This window comes from Aedes aegypti, chromosome 2 (assembly GCF_002204515.2).
Source record: "Aedes aegypti strain LVP_AGWG chromosome 2, AaegL5.0 Primary Assembly, whole genome shotgun sequence".
Taxonomy (NCBI): Eukaryota; Metazoa; Arthropoda; class Insecta; order Diptera; family Culicidae; genus Aedes; species Aedes aegypti.
The window spans coordinates 122,911,264-122,931,063 of NC_035108.1; the positions used below are offsets into that span (position 1 = coordinate 122,911,264).

The 19,800-nt window shown below is 39.7% G+C and overlaps 1 protein-coding gene across 2 annotated transcripts in view; it reads right to left on the minus strand.

Annotated features, from left to right (window-relative positions):
• Nucleotides 1-1,247: 1,247 nt before the first annotated feature.
• The window catches only part of LOC5578831 (23 kDa integral membrane protein), a 39,402-nt gene continuing 20,849 nt past the window's right edge, over nt 1,248-19,800 (minus strand). The window contains exons 2-5 of one of the 2 annotated variants that reach the window (XM_001657132.2): nt 3,043-3,234; nt 2,808-2,975; nt 2,497-2,741; nt 1,248-2,026 (exon numbers count right to left, since the gene is read on the minus strand). In XM_001657132.2, the coding sequence (XP_001657182.2) occupies nt 2,017-2,026; nt 2,497-2,741; nt 2,808-2,975; nt 3,043-3,234 (615 nt within the window). In that variant the 3' untranslated portion in view covers nt 1,248-2,016. Of the gene's footprint in view, nt 2,027-2,047; nt 2,742-2,807; nt 2,976-3,042; nt 3,235-19,800 lie in introns of those variants that run through there. The other variant, XM_001657131.2, reaches the window with a different exon arrangement.

Consider the following 19,800-nt stretch of genomic DNA (forward strand, 5'->3'; position numbering starts at 1 on the left):
CCATAAATTCTTTTGTTCTCATGACTTTTACTGTGCGCCGTGTGTTGGTGCTGTCTCGCTCTCTTTCACGGGCAACATGAAAACAGGGCGCACAGTAAAAGTCAAACGTTTTATAGAATGCATAGGCTCATGCATAAACTTTAGTAATTATGTGACTATTTTTATTTCTGAGTGTACATCCGAACTGTCGATCAACCACACTGAAACGAATTTTATGGTTGAAATTACTGAATCCATGGTATAATTAAAAACTGCACCAACGATTTTCAACCGACTACATTATTCTGTCAACTCTACCAAAACATAGTCAACATCACTACACTAGAAAATATATTCGGTTTATTTAACCACAGTTGCAGTATTTATGACTAGAAACATGCTTGATTTGACAAGTTTCGCATTGTACTTTTGACCACACTGTGTTGTACGGTGGATGTCACGGATCGAAATACAATGCTTTGTAGTGGATGCTACTATGGACATGGTCATATTTACTGCACTGCTCAGTGATTTGTACCAGATTATAGTAAACTTAACAGATTTTTGTAGTCGGTTGAAAATCGTTGGTGCATTTCTTAATTCTACCATGGATTCGGTAGATTATACAATAAAATTTGTTTGCGTGCAGGTAACAACTGAACTCTTTCATCTCGTCGGGGTCATTCAAACATTACGCTCAGAGGGAGCAACCACTAACTACATAATAATATAACAAGCACATCACCCTAATCCATTTCGGTAGCGGAATCATTCCTTGATTGTTTCTTGTCCTATCCTCTTGCACAGTACTTATGATCAGCGTATTAGCCATAAACTGGAAAATTTGTTGGAAAATAGCCTATGAGATCCAAAATATATATGGGTACAAATTATACAAATTATATTGGTTACCCTATTCGTTTTTGCCACACGATTTACAAATACAAAAATAACTGTAAAAGTGCTAATGAACACTAAGAAAGAAAAAAATGACATTGAGGATCATGGGCGTTTCGAGCTGCTGATTTCTTCACTCAGCGTTGATTGATTTCGGATCTATAACTGGTCAACAGGGCTGTGATATGATTGCACCGACTACAGTAGAACACAGATAAAATATGCACAAAACTGCCGAAGCTTACACTAACGAAAACTGTCACGTGATAGACACCATATCACAGAACGACCCTTCAGAACACAAACAAATATGACATTGTACTTGTTTCGGACTAGCACTACATTGAACAATGAACACAAATAAATCCCGCTTTGAAATTGATTGGAAGGGACTTCGTCTTCCGAAAGATTCTTTATTTTATCAACAACAGCTCTCGAAAAGACGTTAACGATGATAACAGCTACCGAGTAACTCCCAGCTTCGATGATAACGGACCGCTCATTATCCCGTTTTGAATTGATTTGGTTGTCTGTTTCAAGTATATTGTAGATAATACTGATTGTATGAAGCCTTGGAAGTTACACGAAGACACGTAACCAATAGGTAAAAACATGGACACATTGGATACCATACATTAGTTCATATATTTAATTCGTTTGTTTTTTGTAACGTTATTCAGTTTGGTTCAGTTTTTAAATCAATTCTGTTTGCTTAAACAATAGACTAAACATCTAAGGACTTCAAGTAAACAAGAAATTCACTGTACAGGTTATCATAGCGGGGAGGGCCGTCCCCTAATCGTTTAGTTTTGTGTATCGAGCGCTCTATCCAACCCTAGTCTCGGCGACCAGGGTTGTAGCATAGGATAGAAAGAAAAAAAAATGAAGAAGCGATGATCGATTGGAACATTTTGAGAACTACACTACAAAATGAACAGTGGAGTTGGTTCCATTTTGGACTGGTTTTCGCATGAGCATCTGTTTGGATATTGGTCCTTACTAATCATTCTTTTGATGGATGAAAACTGCGAATTGTTGTTCGATTGGATGAATTATAAAGCTGATATTCCGATTCGGTTTTTGGAAAGGACATAAGCATTTTAGAACAAATCTGCCCCGTGTCAAGCGTCAACACCAAGCTTAAGCGTATCTGTTGGAGAAAAACGAGATAAATGGTTAGATCTGGTTTATTGTGCTGTTTTTCGTTTCTTTGTCGGTCGTTAAAATCGTTAGTAAGTGTAGGACTATTCTATTGATTGATGGGAAAGTTAGTACATGCTTTTTACAGGATAGACCACTGCAGATCACACAAGAAAGGAATGCCAAAATGAACGAGAAACATGATTTTGGATAACGGTCAACCAGTGAGCAATAGCAAACTACGTTCGCTTGTAGCGACTGTAAGAATCTAGATCATATTAAATACCTTGAATCATTTTGAACATGAAACATTAAGTTTCCAACTTGAATGCGATTCAAAAATCACATAACATATCTTCAAAATCTTGTTTCCGTACTGTGTTTGACATTCAGGCAGAGAGTTCATTTTACAATCATTTTCTACTCCTATAGTGCAGTGATCAATTACGTGCTGTGTTCCTATAGAATTAATAACCAGACCTTCTCGCTTGGTTGCGAATTCCGTTGGCCAGACAGCAGGCCGCAATCAGTCCAACAAGTTCGACAGCGGCAACACCCAACGAAACCCATCCGAGAACATCTCCGGCGGTGTCGATGAACTCTCCGATACGAACCTGGCAACCTTGGGAGTAGACTTCGCAGTCAGGGGCGGTTCCAGGTCGGCAGCACGACTGAGGAATGTTCGAACCCCAGTCCTTGGAAGAGCTCTTACCGCAGCACTCAAGCTAAAACGGTAAAAATATTGGATATTTGAGAATTAAAAAAAGGCTGATGAATTTCGTTGAACTCACGTTGGCCTGAATGGTGTCGATCAGTTCGGCGTTTTGAGGACGATCACGTTCATCAAACAACCTAGCGAAGCCCTTTTTGAAGGCTGCCTTGGCATCTCCGACGTAGATGAACACGAGGGCAGCAACTACGATTTGGGCAATGATCAAAACCATGAGGAAGAAGCCATACTGCAAACCAGAAGAAAACAAGAATGCAACTCAAGATCAAGAGCGTATAGACAGAATGATAGCTTACGGTCGAGGTCATGCAGTATGATTCCCGAATGGCGCCGCAACATCCGAAGAATGCGATCACGAATACGACCGATCCGAGTACGATGAACAGGATCGACGGGGCCACAATGCTGTGCTCATCGCTGATATCCTGCAGGTCGGCGATCTTGGCCAACGAAACGCCTCCGATTACCACCAGTGCAATACCGCATAGCTGGAAGAAAACAGGAAGTTATAGTAGAATACCCACTAGATTGATTCTATCTAGAATTATCAATCAATGATTCATAGCTTCTCATATATGCGTAAGCTAGGCTTATAATAGTTAACGCCTAAACTGGTTTTGAACGACAATAAACAACGACGGTAAATAGCGGCGGCATGACATCATACTCGGGGGGGGGGGGGGGGGGTTATTTTGCGCACTGGTGAACTTATTTTGACGGAGAGAGTTCAGAGCGTTCAGTTCGAGGCAGTTAGACGATGCACGCTTTATGACGTTACATCGCTAATTTTTGCCGATTCAGACACATTTAGATGCATTTCTCCGATGGCGCAAGAAATTGTTTTTTCTTCGCTCGATTCACATTTCTTCTTCACAAGATCAAATCTTGTTTTTTTTTATTCTTTTATTAGTATCATTCCAAACATTACATTCATTACTTATATCTAGGAGTTTTGCGTTAGGTAATACCGCAGACAAACAGACGTAACACTTAGAACAAATTTCTTCAAAATTCATCGCCCACTTTACACCATCATCTTCTGGTGAGCACGTTGCACGCAAATGTGTTTCGTGCAACAAGACCGGCAGATGGCGGTTGTGTGAAACGTCAAAAACTAAAAAAAAAAGATGTGCTTGCCTTAGTATGATGAAATGATCGTTAAATGAGTGGTCGATGGGAATTTCGTCAGTGTTACGTCTGTTTGCCTGTGGCAATACTATCATTACATACAAACATACGTCACTCTCTCATCATTGTCTATCGACCATCTTTTGAATGGTCGATTTAAATATTTCATAGATGGTTAATCCACCATCCGCAACGCTCGTATCGTTTTTGTTCACGTTTGACGTTTACATACTACCGGCATCTGTTGGTCTATGAGCCTATGCATGCTATAAAACGTTTGACTTTTACTGTGCGCCCTGTTTTCAAAATGCCTGTGAGAGAGAGCGAGACAGCACCAACACACGGCGCACAGTAAAAGTCATGAGAACAAAAGAATTTATGGCACGTACAGAGACTCGTGATAAAATCAGCATTGGTGGTCAAGAAGCAATGCCGTCAAGAACAAATACCGAGGAGCTGCTAATCGTGCGTTGGACTAGTGAAATCGCTCAAGATTCCAAGAGAGAGAGAGAGCAACGTTTCCAGATTTCGACTTAAGCCCGGTGATCCACTACCCGTTGCTGTTGGCGCCATCCAAGCCACGAATCATTCAGCTCGTTGGTCGTATAAGTAAATAACTTGTTCAAATTTATACATTTGAGTTAAGGATTCCCCGTTTGACCATGGCAATCAACTGATAACATCCCGCAGTGCTATATATCTATGACAGCATCGAAGCTAAGAAAGCCACCGGCCCTTTTCAGGGCCATCGAATTAGTGGAAAAGAGTTAAAAGAGAAATATTTCCTACTTTATTACACCTTATATTCCTAAATTTATCTCACAGATTAATACAAAATTTCATTTGTCATGAATAATATATGACACGACAATTTGAGACTGTACTCGCGGACGCTGCTGCAGTGCCGTCGGGGTAAGTGCTCAACATTTCACAACGATTGTAAAATAGAGTGGCATTTTCAACAGCGTCTTTGATGTTCCATATTTTATGGGAACACTTTGATTAGGAAAATTATCACAAGTAACAAAATTGCGACATATTTAGAATGCTTTTGAAAAGACATTCTCAATGAACAATTGTAATAATTTTGGCACCCATGGATCAGAAATTTACCTTCATAATAGAGAAAACTATTGATCGTCAATAGCTCGTATTGAATATTTAGTAAATGTCAACCCTTCCAACAATTAATGTTCGACCAATTTCTCACGCATTAGCATTCTCCGCAATTTTCAAGAAATTCCAAGCCCAACACATTATTGGCACATACCCATTTCCCAGATTGGTCGATCAGAAAGCGAAGAGCACGAAAGGGAGGAGCATCATCTGCTGTTCTAAGGTTATAAAACATACTTCCTTAGTCGGATTCAGTTTCTTTCCATTTTCGCTTTCGAGCTGGTAAGAGCTCCTCCGAACTTGCTTAGCGAGACGTTCCTCGCTGCTAGAAACCTGCTGTTAATCTTCAAGCTTCCAATCCAGCATCTGGTTTGTGAAATCACTCCAGATTTCAAGATTAAGCTACGTTTTCAGATTTCAAATTAATTCCTGTGATCCGCTACTCTGTTGCTGTTGTGCACCCATGAAATATCAGCTGGTTTGTCGTATAAACAGAGAACTTATTCACATATACACTTTCGTTGGGGCTTCCTTGTTTAACCATGGCAATCAACTGGTATTCATCTGTGACAGCATTCATGTTCAATCGGCTCTTTTCAGGGCCAACAAACGTTGTTAATTGTTAGGAAATTAATTGAATAATATTTCCTGATTTATCTATCATGATCAAAACAAGCGGTATTGTACAAAACATGATTTGATTCACATAGTTTATCCCACATAATCTCATGAAATTTGAGAATTTACTCGTGGATGCCGCTGCAGTGCCGTTGGACCGTAATAGCATCAGTACTCAGCATTGTATGGCATGTCTAACAGCATCGATAATTTATCATATAATGGAGGACCGCTTCCTAAATTCTCGAGTACGGACATTTGGAAATGTATCAAAATTGCAACAGATTTTCAATACTGTTCACTAAACTGTTTCTTGACCAGTTGTAATAAGCATCTATTGATCTATATGTTAGTTTCAATAAAGAAATCCATTGCAAATGTCATATTATATGAAGCAGATCATTCATATTAACGCTTGTATTGGGTTAAGAATTCCGATTTTCATAAGTTTTACGCAAATTGATCAGAAATATTTAAAATTTGCTCAAAGGCAAAACATTCGTGTTTTTTCATTAATTGTACACTATTGAAAAAATGTTTTATTGTCCATCCGAACGCGTCTATAATTTTCAAAGATATGTAAATCCCTAACCGAGACATCAACTTCATATACCTTATGTCCCAGATTGGTCAATCAGAAGAAGGCGAAGAATACGAAAGGGAGGAACATCGTCTGCTATTCAAATTGTGTAAAACATACTACTTTCGACTGATTTGATTCATTTCATTTAAACTTTCGAGCTAGTCAGAGCTCCTCGTGATAATCGCAGCATCGGTACAGTCGAGATAAAATCCCGTTAGGCACCACTACGAGAAGCCTCATGATCAGCTGATCCGAAAAGCACAATCCACAATCTTCGGGTATGTGGAATCGCTCAAGATTGCGCTACGTTTCCAGATTTTGATCCCTGTGGTTGTCATATAACATATTTCCCAGATCAAGAAGCGAAGAAAAAGGCCAAATAGGAAATAAGCTATATGAAATTGATGTCTTGGCAAGGGATGTACAAGATGAACATTATGCTGTTATTGCATCCCGACGGCACTGCACGGAAACATCCTCAAATTATCGTATTGTCGATTATTCGTAATAAATCAGATATTGTATCGTCCCCTTAATGCTGCAAATCAAACTCGGACCAGTGTAGAATTCCTTGGACTGAGTGAGAGTTGGCTAGACGATCACTCCTCCGTCGACATTGCTGGCTACAGCTGCGTAACCAGTTCAAACGCCCAGGCGTGAGAGCTGGAGGTGTGGCGATTTACCAGAAGGATACGGCCTTCAACGTAGCTGTTCCTCACACAATTCAAATGCAATGCTTGGCGTAGCAGATGAGGTTGGAGACATTTGTGCGGCACCGATTATGGTTATGGACATTGAAGTACTGCTAATAACAGTGTACATTTCTCCAGGTACTATTGTGTAAGATACGAAAAGGTTCATGACCGTGACTTTAATATTGACGTTTCCAAACAAGAAAATATTTAATTTGTCGATTTCATGAATAAACATTTTAATTTAAAGTTGGCAAATCGTCCAAATGAAGTGACCACATTAGGTGGTTCTTGTATTGATTTAACGTTTATTAAAAATATAAGTGTATAGTGCAGTCGCTATTATTCATACTTTTCTTACCATAGACCGATTCTACCGATTCTCACGATCGAAGCACCCGACCTTTCAAACATCTAATCTACTGGAGGAGTTTGGCGAACTACAGCTGGAGCCAGAACTGAAACCGATCACCCAACCAAACAACCCAAGGAAGCGACGACCAAACAAACAAACTCAATCATCTGGCTCATCACTGGATTATTCCGGGAACACCAAACACTGGTTCTCGGTAACCACAGAACGACAAATGGTCCTTTTTAGGACCACCAAAATGAGTCCAAAAATTGTTAATTTTTGAAAACTTCATCCGATCAATAACACAAAACTAGTACACTTACGAACTCATACACATGACAAATTATTAATAATCTTTCACTACACTCATACTCAAACTTCACTGTCATTCAAACATCATAATCAAAGTATTTTACTTTGAAATACGAAACTCCGAAAAAGCTTCCAAACCAAATGACAGATCTCCCTTAAAACCATAACGTAATCGAATACTCACAATCACATCACATATCATCTATCATCAGACATCCTATCACCTGCAAAAAGCTACCACACTGTTGTTAGAGTCTGGCCCAGAATTGATCGATTTTGGCCCAGGGCTAGTTCGTCTTGGAACACATGTTTTTTCTTCATTTAATATGTTGACTGTTTTGATGACACAAAGCATTCAAGGCATTTGAATAGGAATTGTTCGCTCCAATACGTTCTGCAGTTTATACAGGCTAGTGTTGGGCGAATGTAAACATAATATCTATGTTACTGAATCGATTCAAATTTAATATGTCGAATCGATTCACCGATTAAATCGAATCTTTTGAATCGATTCGAACGTGAAGCTCATATGAAAATTTACAAAAACAAGCTTTCAAAATAAGACCAAATGAAATTGCACATGATTGTTGAATTCCTCCGATTGAATAACGTTTGAATTTAAAATTACTATATTTAACACTTCAAGGCTGATTGAAAACTATGTCTACTCATTAAAAAATTTTAATCAATTACATCATATTGAATCGAAACAAAAAATCGAATGATGAAAATCGATTCACTCGATTTTGAGTGCTTATAACATCGATTCAAAAAATCGATTAATCGGAACAAAAAAAATTCGATTTTCGGAACATCGATTCAAAATCACCCATTGCTAATACAGGCCTTCCAGTTGTTGACGAGCGAGACCAATTTAATTGGGAATCGGGTCACATGTACAAATAATTCGTCATATCGACATCCGTGAAAAGGACTACCAAGGCTCTAGCTCCAAACGCGGAATATGACTCTGCCCCGGTGTGGAATTTCAAATTAGCGTGTTATTCATCGCAAACAAACAGACTGATGCTGAAGCCGGTGGTAGTTGGCATCGACACGTTCCTTCCTTACCTATGGGGATTCTGCTGTTCAAGTGCAGATTATAGTACATATGGCCACATGCTTCGGCGAACGGATATGATTAATGTACCTTGCACGCACGTATCTACATGCAAGAATAGGATACGGGCAACAGTCACATTGAAAAGATGGCATAATTCTGCACAGCTCATCGCTGTATTCGTTGATACGACTTTTCGGAGGTCTTATCTTCTTATCAGCATTTGGAGTGCAGTCCTCGCCTTAACGATGGTGCGGTTTTTTGTTCGTCAAACAAACCACCACGATTCATCTCTATAGTTCTCGACCCATTTATACGATTGTTGCCTACTTTGTGTGAAAATCCGAAATTTGTCACAGAATTAATAATTATTATTCTTGTAGGTCGATCAAAATCAAATGCGCGGTAGAAACCCGAACAAAAATTACAAATGTAGTCAACTCTCCCGTTCTCGATATTCCGTATCTCGATATCGAGAAACCATGGTAAAAGTTGGCTTTCATGGCTACATCGATGATCCATTGGATCGCATTTGCACTGGTTTTGTGCTCTATGACTATCTCCCTAACTCGATAGTCCTTTCAATATCGAGTTATGGAAAGATAAAATGAAAGTTTGGTTGCATTTCCAGCCAACACATCCCGCAAAGGCTTCGTGCCGCGAGCTGAGATGTGCCGGGATAAGGATGGGAGCACCTTGACGGACGGACGCAAGGTGATCGAAAGGTGGAAGCAGCACTACGATGAACACCTGAATGGCGCAGAGAACACAGGCACAGAAGGTCAGGACAGCGAAGGCGATAGCTACGTCAGCACAGCGGACAGCGGAAATCAACCAGCTCCCACGATGGGGGCAGTTAAGGATGCCATTCAACAACTAAAGAACAACAAAGCCGCTGGCAAGGATGGTATCGGAGCCGAACTCATCAAGATGGGCCCGGACAGGTTGGTCGCTTGTCTGCATCGGCTGATAGTCAGAATCTGGGAAACGGATCAGCTACCGGAGGAGTGGAAGCAAGGCGTTATATGCCCTATCTACAAAAAGGGCGACAAACTGGAGTGTGAAAATTATCGTGCAATCACCATCCTAAACGCCGCCTATAAAGTGCTATTCCAGATTCTCTTCCGTCGTCTATCACCTATAGCAAACGAGTTCGGCGGAACTGAGCGCGACAGGGCCCGCCTAGGAAGCAGCGTTACGATAGACGGGGATACCTTCGAGGTGGTGGACGAGTTCGTCTACCTCGGATCCTTATTGACGGCTGACAACAATGTTAGTCGGGAAATACGAAGGCGCATCATCAGCGGAAGTTGTGCCTACTATGGGCTCCAGAAGAAACTGCGGTCAAGAAAGATTCACCCCCGCACCAAATGCACGATGTACAAAACGCTCATAAGACCGAGGGAATTGGCGAAATATTGTTGGCGAGGTTTTATCAAGATAATTGATGTAAAGCCAAATAAGTAAGTAAGTAAGTAAGTTGAATTTCCAGCCAACAACAAAATAATGGAATTTATTGATACAGTCAATAAATAAATTCCATTATTTTGTTGTTGGCAGGAAATGCAATCAAACTTTCATTTTATTAGCAAAGTAGGAATAATGCCATCGAGGTTTGCTCATCTACGATGGTCTTCTGAATTCAAAAAAAAAAATCCAGCAAGATATTTAAAAACAATAATAGAACAATCAAAATTACTAAGGGCCGATTTCTTCACCTTCGCTTAAGCCGTGAACCACGTTTACCCATATGGTTAAACTAGGTTTAATGTCTAAGCGGTGGTGAAGGAACCGCTTATAAATTGAAATAAATAGGTGCAAATAATAAAGTCAAGAGCCACCATGTTAGAGAGTAACATATTGTAATCAATGATCTTCAATGTTATGAATTTCAAGTGAACTTACTAATTGAATATTGTTCATATCTTCTTTCTTGTTTTTATTTCAACTGTTATGATGGATATCATACCCAGTTTTGCTTTAATGCATCTCACTCATTATTTGGGTGTCGCGCAAATTTCGAGAAAATTGAATTTTCGACTTACTTGAGTAGTAGACACTAAAGTAAGTACTCTTCAGTTCTTACTTTAGTGTCATATTTTTAAGCGATTATATACGGTTATAAAATCTTTCAAAAAGTTACTGTGATAGCAGAGCTCGAAACTCTTGTATATGATTGGGTGTTTCTCTCATCGCCAGCAACTAAAGACTTACCATTCAAGACGATTCATCCAACCGTGGAAATCAAGCAGGTTACCTTCAACCTAAGGCGGTTATTTTTATAAAAGATACAAAAAAGACCAGCACAGAAGAAATCTACAGCTATACACTTGTTTTTGTTTCACGGAAATCAGGCTATGGAATTTAATATGCTTGTAGATATAATAATAAACAATCGGAGTCAAGTACTGTGCTAATTTGGGATAATAGAAACTATGTGTCCTTTTAAGAAAATTACCCATAAATGATTAGTTACAGTCCCAAAGACACCGGGCAACAGATATTGTGCTACTTTTGCCCAAATTCCATTTCATCGAATGAGCCGTTTCACAGAAAAAAATGATGTAATTAAAAAAAAAAGCAAGACTAGTCTTCAGTAACAGCATGGTATATTAGAAGGTACAATACGCCTCCAAGCGCGAAACGCAACATATTGTTAGCCATCTATACTTCGGTAGCGCAACTAGTCAGTAAATGAGAGATTTGATTTTTCACTCATTCATCACATGCCTCTCTGGGCGAAAATGTTTTATTTTCTTGATAAATGACGGTCAACAGTGAAACGGTTATGTGGAAAAGGTAGAAATATCGATGCTCTATGTTCTACATTAGACTGGCCCAGCTCAGTATGGGAGAAAAATAAAGTGGTATGATTCCACGGGGCACCCCTTAGGATTATTTCTTAGGGTTAGAGGAAGCCTTTCTGAAAAATTCAGCTCATTTGGTCGTTCCAAATGGCGCATTTGAATTGAAGTTAATATGGGATTTTCAGCTCAAGCAAAGGCACATCATCTACTGTTTGGTTCAGGAAAATTTATGATCGCATTCAATTGGACCCAGAATGTCAAAAACACTACTTGATGTAATAACGAAGAATATTGTAGAAGATTGCACCATGATCAAAATTAATAAAGTTGGTGTTTTAACTATCTGAAGTATATCATGCAGTACTGCTTGTATTTCTTCAACATAGCTTGGAGGTAACCACTAATCGCATCATAGCCACCTACGACGCTGGGCGAGCTGAGGCACATGTCGCATGCATATAAGTGACTGTACGGGAGTGCTGATCTAAGCCTAACTTTCAACAACTGAAAGAGTAATGAAAATGAGACTAAATCCAGATACAACCTTCTGCAATTATGTTCATTAGGGTATCAACTAGTGTATTTGTTATTCTGGGCTTATTTGAACGCAAACATTTAGTATACGGAACGAAACAGTGACATAGGATCAATTTTCAATATATTTGAGACGAATGTCCCATACAAACTTCAAATCGAATGGGCCACCTGGTGGAGCAACCCATTGAGTTGAAATTTTGAGAGAGCGTTTTTCTTACTCTAAGGCTCATATCTAGGGGGTGCCCCGTTCAGTTTTACAACTTTTTTGTTTAAGGGCCAGTCTATTCTACATTAGTTTGTTTATTATATTATTCCACTACTTTCATAAAAATTGAGATCCGGCTGGTAGGAGCACTAGTTTGAGGTTGGAAAACCAGGATATGTGAGGTTACCGTAAAATCGGGTGTCGTATCACACGATTATAAATAAAATCGTAATGGAGCACAAATATCCATGTAAGCTGCAGTAAATGAACGTTGTTTGTCGTAACTATTTTCAAATTGTGTGTTGTGAAGTTTTTTGCGTTAAAGAATGTTTATTACTATGAAAATAATGTAAAATTTCAAAATCATGCAAGGTGCAGTATTGACAAATACCTATGAACTTCTATTTCTAAGCAAGGATTTGAACATGGTATAAACCTGAAAGTTTGTGAGGATGCTTGAGATACATCCCAAACCAGATTTCATCACCAAAACTCGTACCACTTAGCTCATATGGTTGAAATAATTGAATTTTTGTTAGATATCATTGAATAACTTAGGAAATTGCATACATTTAGGCGTTTTCAGCGTAATTCTTGAAATTTAACTATTCGCTATTTATATAAACATTGCATTGTTAAGAATTTGAGAAGCATATTCGGATTCAGGGAGCTCAAATTTATCATGTAGAGTTGTTTTGAAAACTAACAATAATGGCATTGACAAGTGATCAATTTCACCTCGAAATGAGATCCCCTGATTTTTTATTTTCGAGATATTTGTTGACACTAAAATGACATTTGTTAGAAAATTTCGGTACATGAGTCGATGAGGCTCACCTTCGTACTTGTTTTCCTGCATTTAGTTTTTTGGCTTTGTTAACATTATAGAAAACAGACTAGAAAAAACGTGAAAAATGATCAATTTCACCCGAAATTACGGTAGTTTCATTGGAACTTTCGCCTGCGCGATTTTTGCGCTTGAATAAAACACGTTACGGAACATTACATTTCGGAACATTCTCCGTTGCCTCAAAAAATACCATTGGATAGATAAATGAGTTTTCTACCATTGGATCTCATTCAATTTCACTTAAGCGAAGAAAATGAATATATTTATTCAGAATGTTTTGAAATCATTAATGGGTTAGACATTGCTCTCGAAAACCCTAATCATGACGACAGCAGCAAACCCCAGCTGACGAATTGTCGTTTTGGGAGCGAATAAGCAATCGAAAGAAGGGAACGTTTTGTCATTCCCGGCAGTGTTGCCACATTTTTTTCGAATCTCATCTGTGTTTTAGGTTGAAAAAATCTTTTTTGTCTTAAGTCAACCTCCAAAAGTCTTGGTAAAAATCTGTGATGCGCAAAAATCCAAAATTTTAACTTTTTAGATAAAAATAAACGTATTACGGCTGTTTTGGCATGTCAATCCATTTTAATTTGAAATAATTTTACTAAAAGTAAGAAAAATAAGAATAATTGTTTATAAAAAATAAAATACTAAATAGTTTGAGAAAAATTATACCAAGTAATGACACTTCTTCTCTATATCTTCCACATTTGTGTTCTTAACGCGAGTAAAATGGAATCAAGGGAATGGATAAAATAATCCATTTTTCCCTCCAGGACATCCATTGTTGCCAGTTGAGCAGTTGCTGTTGCTGTTAGCAAATGATTTTAGCGATATACATAGTTTGTTCGGAGAAGTTTCTTGGTATATTAAAGCGCATCTTTTGATACAACAAGTTTTGTGATGAATCTACCTAGCAATGAGATAGGAAAACTATTTTTTTTGCAATTCGATTGCATATCGGCTTACTTTTTATCAAGGGAATGACCTACATAACAGCCTACTTTTCCTATCGATACAAACAGTGCTGAAAAGTGTTACTTTTCAGCACTAATAACCAAGGATGGAAAAAAATCAGCTCTAACGACAAACAACACGGTATTTGAACGGTCCATCGCTCTTGCAGCAACATGATTTCAACACCTCACCACGCGCGCTAATCATAGATAAATCGTGCATCCGATAAACTGTTTGTCGTAGGACAAAGGGTTTGTCGGATGTTGTAACAAGTTGCGATTAATGCGAATCAATGTAAAATCCACGGATAAACTTTCTCACATTTCATGCACGATTGACTTTAAGACCAAAAATGGTATGCTAGAAGTCATATCACAAAGCGAAAGCGTGAAAATCTTCCAAAATTTATGAATTCGGTTTGCGAACAATTGATCGTTAGCACACATGCCTAGCGATTCATTTTTCACGGAGCGAAGTTTGTTATGATGGCACACTGGGGCAGAATCGGAAACACGCGGAAACAACCTGTAGTTCTTCGGAATGAAGAGATAGACGTTTGATGTCTTCTGCGAAAATGATCCTTTCAATGAGGCCGATGTTTTGAGGTGAAGTCATATTTTTTAGTGTTATTCGCATGAATGACTCATATCCCATTTCAGTCAAATGGCAGTTTAGGTGTATGATTTCTTCGGCAAAGTTGATCGTTATTTTATGCTGAAAATTATTGCTGAAGACGTCATTTTTCAAAAAAAATGTGCTAAAAATCGAAATTTTTGAGTTTTGCTTGTAATTTTTCAATTAAAATACCATATATCACCTACGATTATCTCATAAAATAACATAAAGCAGGTCTGGTGAAAATTTGATGGTAAAAATAATATTTTGTTTGATTTTTTCAGTAAAATTTTCAAAAAACGGTGATATTGCGTATAGGCCATTCTTGCGATCGGGCAAGTTCGGGCAGGTGTTTTCATCGCCATCTACTTACGAAAGGTCAGAGCATTCATGTCTTATTTTTTCAAGGATATGGCATTTAATATATTTTTTTCTATGCGGCCTGGAAGTATGCTAAATTTATAAAAAGGGTAAAAATTATTTTATATGACAATGTAAAAGTTTTCCAATAATACCAAAAGTTCAGCATAATGATGAGCATTCTTGCGGTTTACTGGTAGCTTAATATACTTAGCTATTTGATTTTTACATTGCTTGAATAATTGCTATTCGCAAAAAGGTCCTAAGCGCCAGACTCATTATATCACACCATTTCGGTCGAATGGAAATTTAGATATATGATTTCTTCGGCAAAGTCAATCGTTATTTTAAGCTGAAAACAATAGCTGAAGATGTCAAATTGCCAAAGCCTATTATTTTTATTGATAAATTGTGCTATTATCATTGGCTTTACATTTCATCCCATCTTTCGATCATCTGAGCATGATATGGATAGAACTGTGAGATATTATCTTAGAGCTCTGTGATCGATTTTTCATTGATATCCTATTGTGGGGTTCGGATTACTCGTAGAAGTACACTTTCACGTTTCTCACGAATTCTATACACAGTATATATTTTGCTCAACAACCGCTACATCCAACTTCCCTTGCTGACACTGATCTTCTCCCCCTCTCTCCTCTCTACCATCCATCATCCTACACTGAACTAAAACAGCTTTATTTATATTTAGGATTCAACCGAGGGTACGACCCTACAACCCCCCCTTAACTTATTTTAGTGTGGCAGGTAGTCCAAAAACCTAGCAGGTTTTTTCCTATTTCGTTGCAAATGTAATCTTCGATCGATTAGTTCCCTAGCCTCAGTTGAAACTTGAATATCCTCATTTCCAGCAACTAGACTGTGTTCTGCTTCTTCGTTTGAAGGCACTGCATCATTGCTGCTCTCGCAAGTTGAAGTCACATCTGACAACTTTTTGAGATGTGAGATGTTACGGCGACATTCCTTACCAGTTTCCAACGATTTTATGGTCACATCCGCTCCCCGTCTTCGAACAACAGAATGCTCTTCTGGTGAGAAATTTGTGCTAAGCTTATTCTCTTTGCGAAATCTTTTAACCAATACCTTATCGCCCACCTCAATGTTGCTTTGACAAGCTCGTCGTTTTTGATCAGCGTAAACCTTCCCCTTTTCTTTTTGTTCTCGATCGCGATCACTGACTCCTTCATCGGCTGAAACCTCACTTGGTATTTGCGGTAGTTTGCTGCGAATTATCCTTCCAAACATTAGGTCAAAAGGACACCGTCCTGTTGTAGGATGAGGAGTAGAATGGTAGGACAAGATGTATTGATCCAGAACTCTTCTCCAGTCTTGACCTAACTCCTGAGCAATCTTTAGTCGTTTCAAAATGGATCGATTCTGTCGCTCCACTTCGCCATTTTGCTGCGGCCAGTATGGAATGGTATTCACCAGACGAATCCCCATCTCTTCACAAGAAGTACTCAACTGAGGACCGTTATCTGCGCGTAAAGTTATGGGCACCCCGTAACGGCAAAAAATCTTAGACAGCTGTAAAATAGTGTCGTTTGCTGTAATCTGTGTCATCTCACAAATTTCTATGAAGCGACTGTAAAAATCCACAACAACGAACAGTGTCTGTCCCTCTGGTAATGGACCTAAAAAATCTACCGCAACTTCTTCCCAGGGCCCATAAGGCATCTCCTTACGAATCATCGGTACAGGTGGATCCGGAGCAGCAACCAAAGCACATGAGCGGCATTTCTTCACAAAATCCTCTACCGCTGAATCCATTTTAGGCCACCAAACAGCACAACGCAAATGAGCCTTCATCATTCGCATACCGATATGTCCTTCGTGGGCAACACACAACACACGGTGACGCAGCACAGCAGGTACAACAATTCTGTCAGTTCTCAAAAGGACATCATCACAACGACATAGTTCGTTGGCAACTATACGATAAGCCAACGGAATCTCATCGACTTTATCTTGATCCAGACACTCTAGAATTTGGCAAATCTCCGGATCTTCTCGTGACTCTTTAACTATTTCCTTCCAGTCTAATGCAGCTGTTGTTGCTGCATACAGAGCAACTTGTCTGATCGCAATTTCTTCTGATGGATCAAATGGGATCGGTTTGAGTGTCGCCAGCCGAGATAAAACATCTGCTACGTTTTTCTCGCCAGGTATGTAGATAACTCTGTAGTCGAATGCTTGAAGCCTCAATACCCAACGTTCGATTCTAGCACAAGGTCTCGAGCGCACGGTGAACAAGAACTCCAAGGCCTTGCAATCAGTCAAAATATCGAATTCATTTCCGTACAAATAGGTGTAAAAACGCTCAACGCTCCATACGATAGCCAAGGCTTCCTTCTCGGTTTGGCAGTACTTTTTCTCCGTCTCTGTTAAAGATTTTGAGGCACAACTGACGACTCGACTACATCCTGACCTATCTGTTTGAAGGAGAAGGGCCCCTAGCCCCGTTGGACTAGCATCAGCCATGACTGCAGTGCGGTCTTCAGTGTTGAAGAATCCTAATGACCCGGCATTGGCCATTGCAGCTTTGATTTGTTCAAAAGATTGTTGATGTTGCTCAGTCCAAACAAACGCACAGCCCTTTCTTGTTAACTGTCGCAGAGGTTCATCGAGAGTAGCCAAATCAGGAATGAATTTGTTTAAATAATTTGCCAATCCCAAGAAACTGCGGACCTCCGATTCAGAATCAGGTTGACGGAAGGACAGTATTGTTTCAATCTTTGAACTCAATGGATATATACCTTCAGCTGAAATAGTATAACCCACAAAATCAATTTTCTTTGCACGAAATACGCATTTCTCCCAGTTGAGTTGGACTGACCGATCGTTAAAACGTTTCAATACTTCATTAAGCCTTTCGTCGTGTTCTTGTAGATCCTTTCCTTCAACTACTACATCATCTAGATACCAATATGTTCCAGTGCAACCCGCTAATATCTGATCCATGACCTTTTGGAACAGTTCCGGAGCACAGACCAATCCAAAAGGAAGTCTTTTAAACCGAAAAAGCCCCTTGTTCGTGATAAATGTGGTGACATCTCTTGACGCGGGAGCTAATTCAACCTGACAAACACATCATAGATAGTTGCAATTGCTTTATTTAGTCATCTCTAACGACCTACCTGAAGGAATGCGTCCTTGATGTCCAACTTGCTCCAAATCTTACCTTCACCTAATCTGGCCATGTACTCATCCACCACAGGCATCGGATGACGTTCACGAAGAACCGCTTTGTTCACTCGCCGCAGATCAAGGCAAATTCTCGGCTCTCCATTGCTTTTTCCCACTACGACCAGAGGGGAAACCCAAGTGGCAGGGCCGTGCTTAACTTCAATAATATCCGTTGCTAACAGTTGATTCAACTTCTTGTCCACTGCAGCCTCGAGTGGAATTGGGACGCGTCGAACCGGTTGAAAAACAGGCTTAACTTCCGGATCTGTATGGATGTGTACCTGCACGTCTTTAATCTTTGGAAAAGGTTCGACCTGATGTACGATACTATTGACTTGCAGCCCTACTTGAAGGATCCCCAGTTGCTTGGCCGTTTGGTCTCCCAAAATGCTCCTTTGTCCACCTTTGATGACGAAAAACTCCGCCCGAACAGCCTTATGCCCAACTTTAACATCAGCCACGAAAGTTCCAAGTATCGGCAGAGGATTATCGTTTGCATAGCCTTTGAGAATTTTACTGCTGCCTTTCACGCACTGGTGTACTACAATACAAGCCTGCTTGAGGTTCTCCCACACATTGGCAGGAACAAGATTCACATCAGATCCAGAGTCAACTAGTAGATCCAACTGAATTCCGCCAACCACACATGGCACTACGTTGGATTCGTTGCCGGAATGGAATGTATAGTAGGTTTTCGATGATTCAGCCTCCTGGACAGCTAGCTCAGGGGCGGACTCCTCTACAGCTCTCACGTTTTTCGTCAGCGGTGGCTGCTTCCTCTTTCGGGATCGACAGCTCGACTCGAAGTGACCAACTCGTTTACAGGCATGACAAACTTTTCCTTTTGCTGGACAGGTTTCGGAAGTAGAAATATGATCACGGCGACCACAGTTATAGCAAGTATATCCGTCCTTTCCACTAAACTTTCCCTTGAATCCCGTAGACTGATAGCGAAACTTCTTCTGAAGTGAACCCGATTCGTTTCCAATTCTCAAAACCTGCTGTCCAAAACCTGCTTGTTCGTTCCTCCTGTTAAAACCTTTCACCTGATGATCTATCCCTTCCAACGTCACACCTAACGACTCAATCTCCGCCAAGCACCTATCTTGCTGTAGTATCCTACGCCGCAGTTCTTCAGACTGGCACCCTTCGATGATAGTATCGATAAGGAATATTTCACTCAACACCTCTTTAACTTCTTCCGGATATTTGTCAAAGCCGCAATCGGAAATCTGTTGTCTCAAACGTAGAATGAAATCGGCGAACCGTTCTCCTTCCTTCTGCTTTATCTGCCGCAACTTGTACCTCTCCAAACAGTCTTGGCGATACGGCTGGAAGAATGCATCTAATGCATTGATCGCCACATCATACCACTGCCTCTCAAGAGAAACCAATGGAAAGTTTTCTCTGTCCGGCAAATTGTGGAACACCCGTTGCAGTTGTGGACCGCCTAGATGTAGTAACTTCGCTCTTCTCTGCTTTTGGTCACAAATTCCATAAGCATCAAAGTAGCACTCAAGAGCTCCTTTCCAGGTCTTCCACTCCTTGAAAAGCTTTTGCTTTTCAATTTCCTCGCAACGAAATTGTGGGAGTGGCCGGGAGTCTTCCATCTGCAATTATAACACAATTTCGAAATTCTAAACCAACCGTTT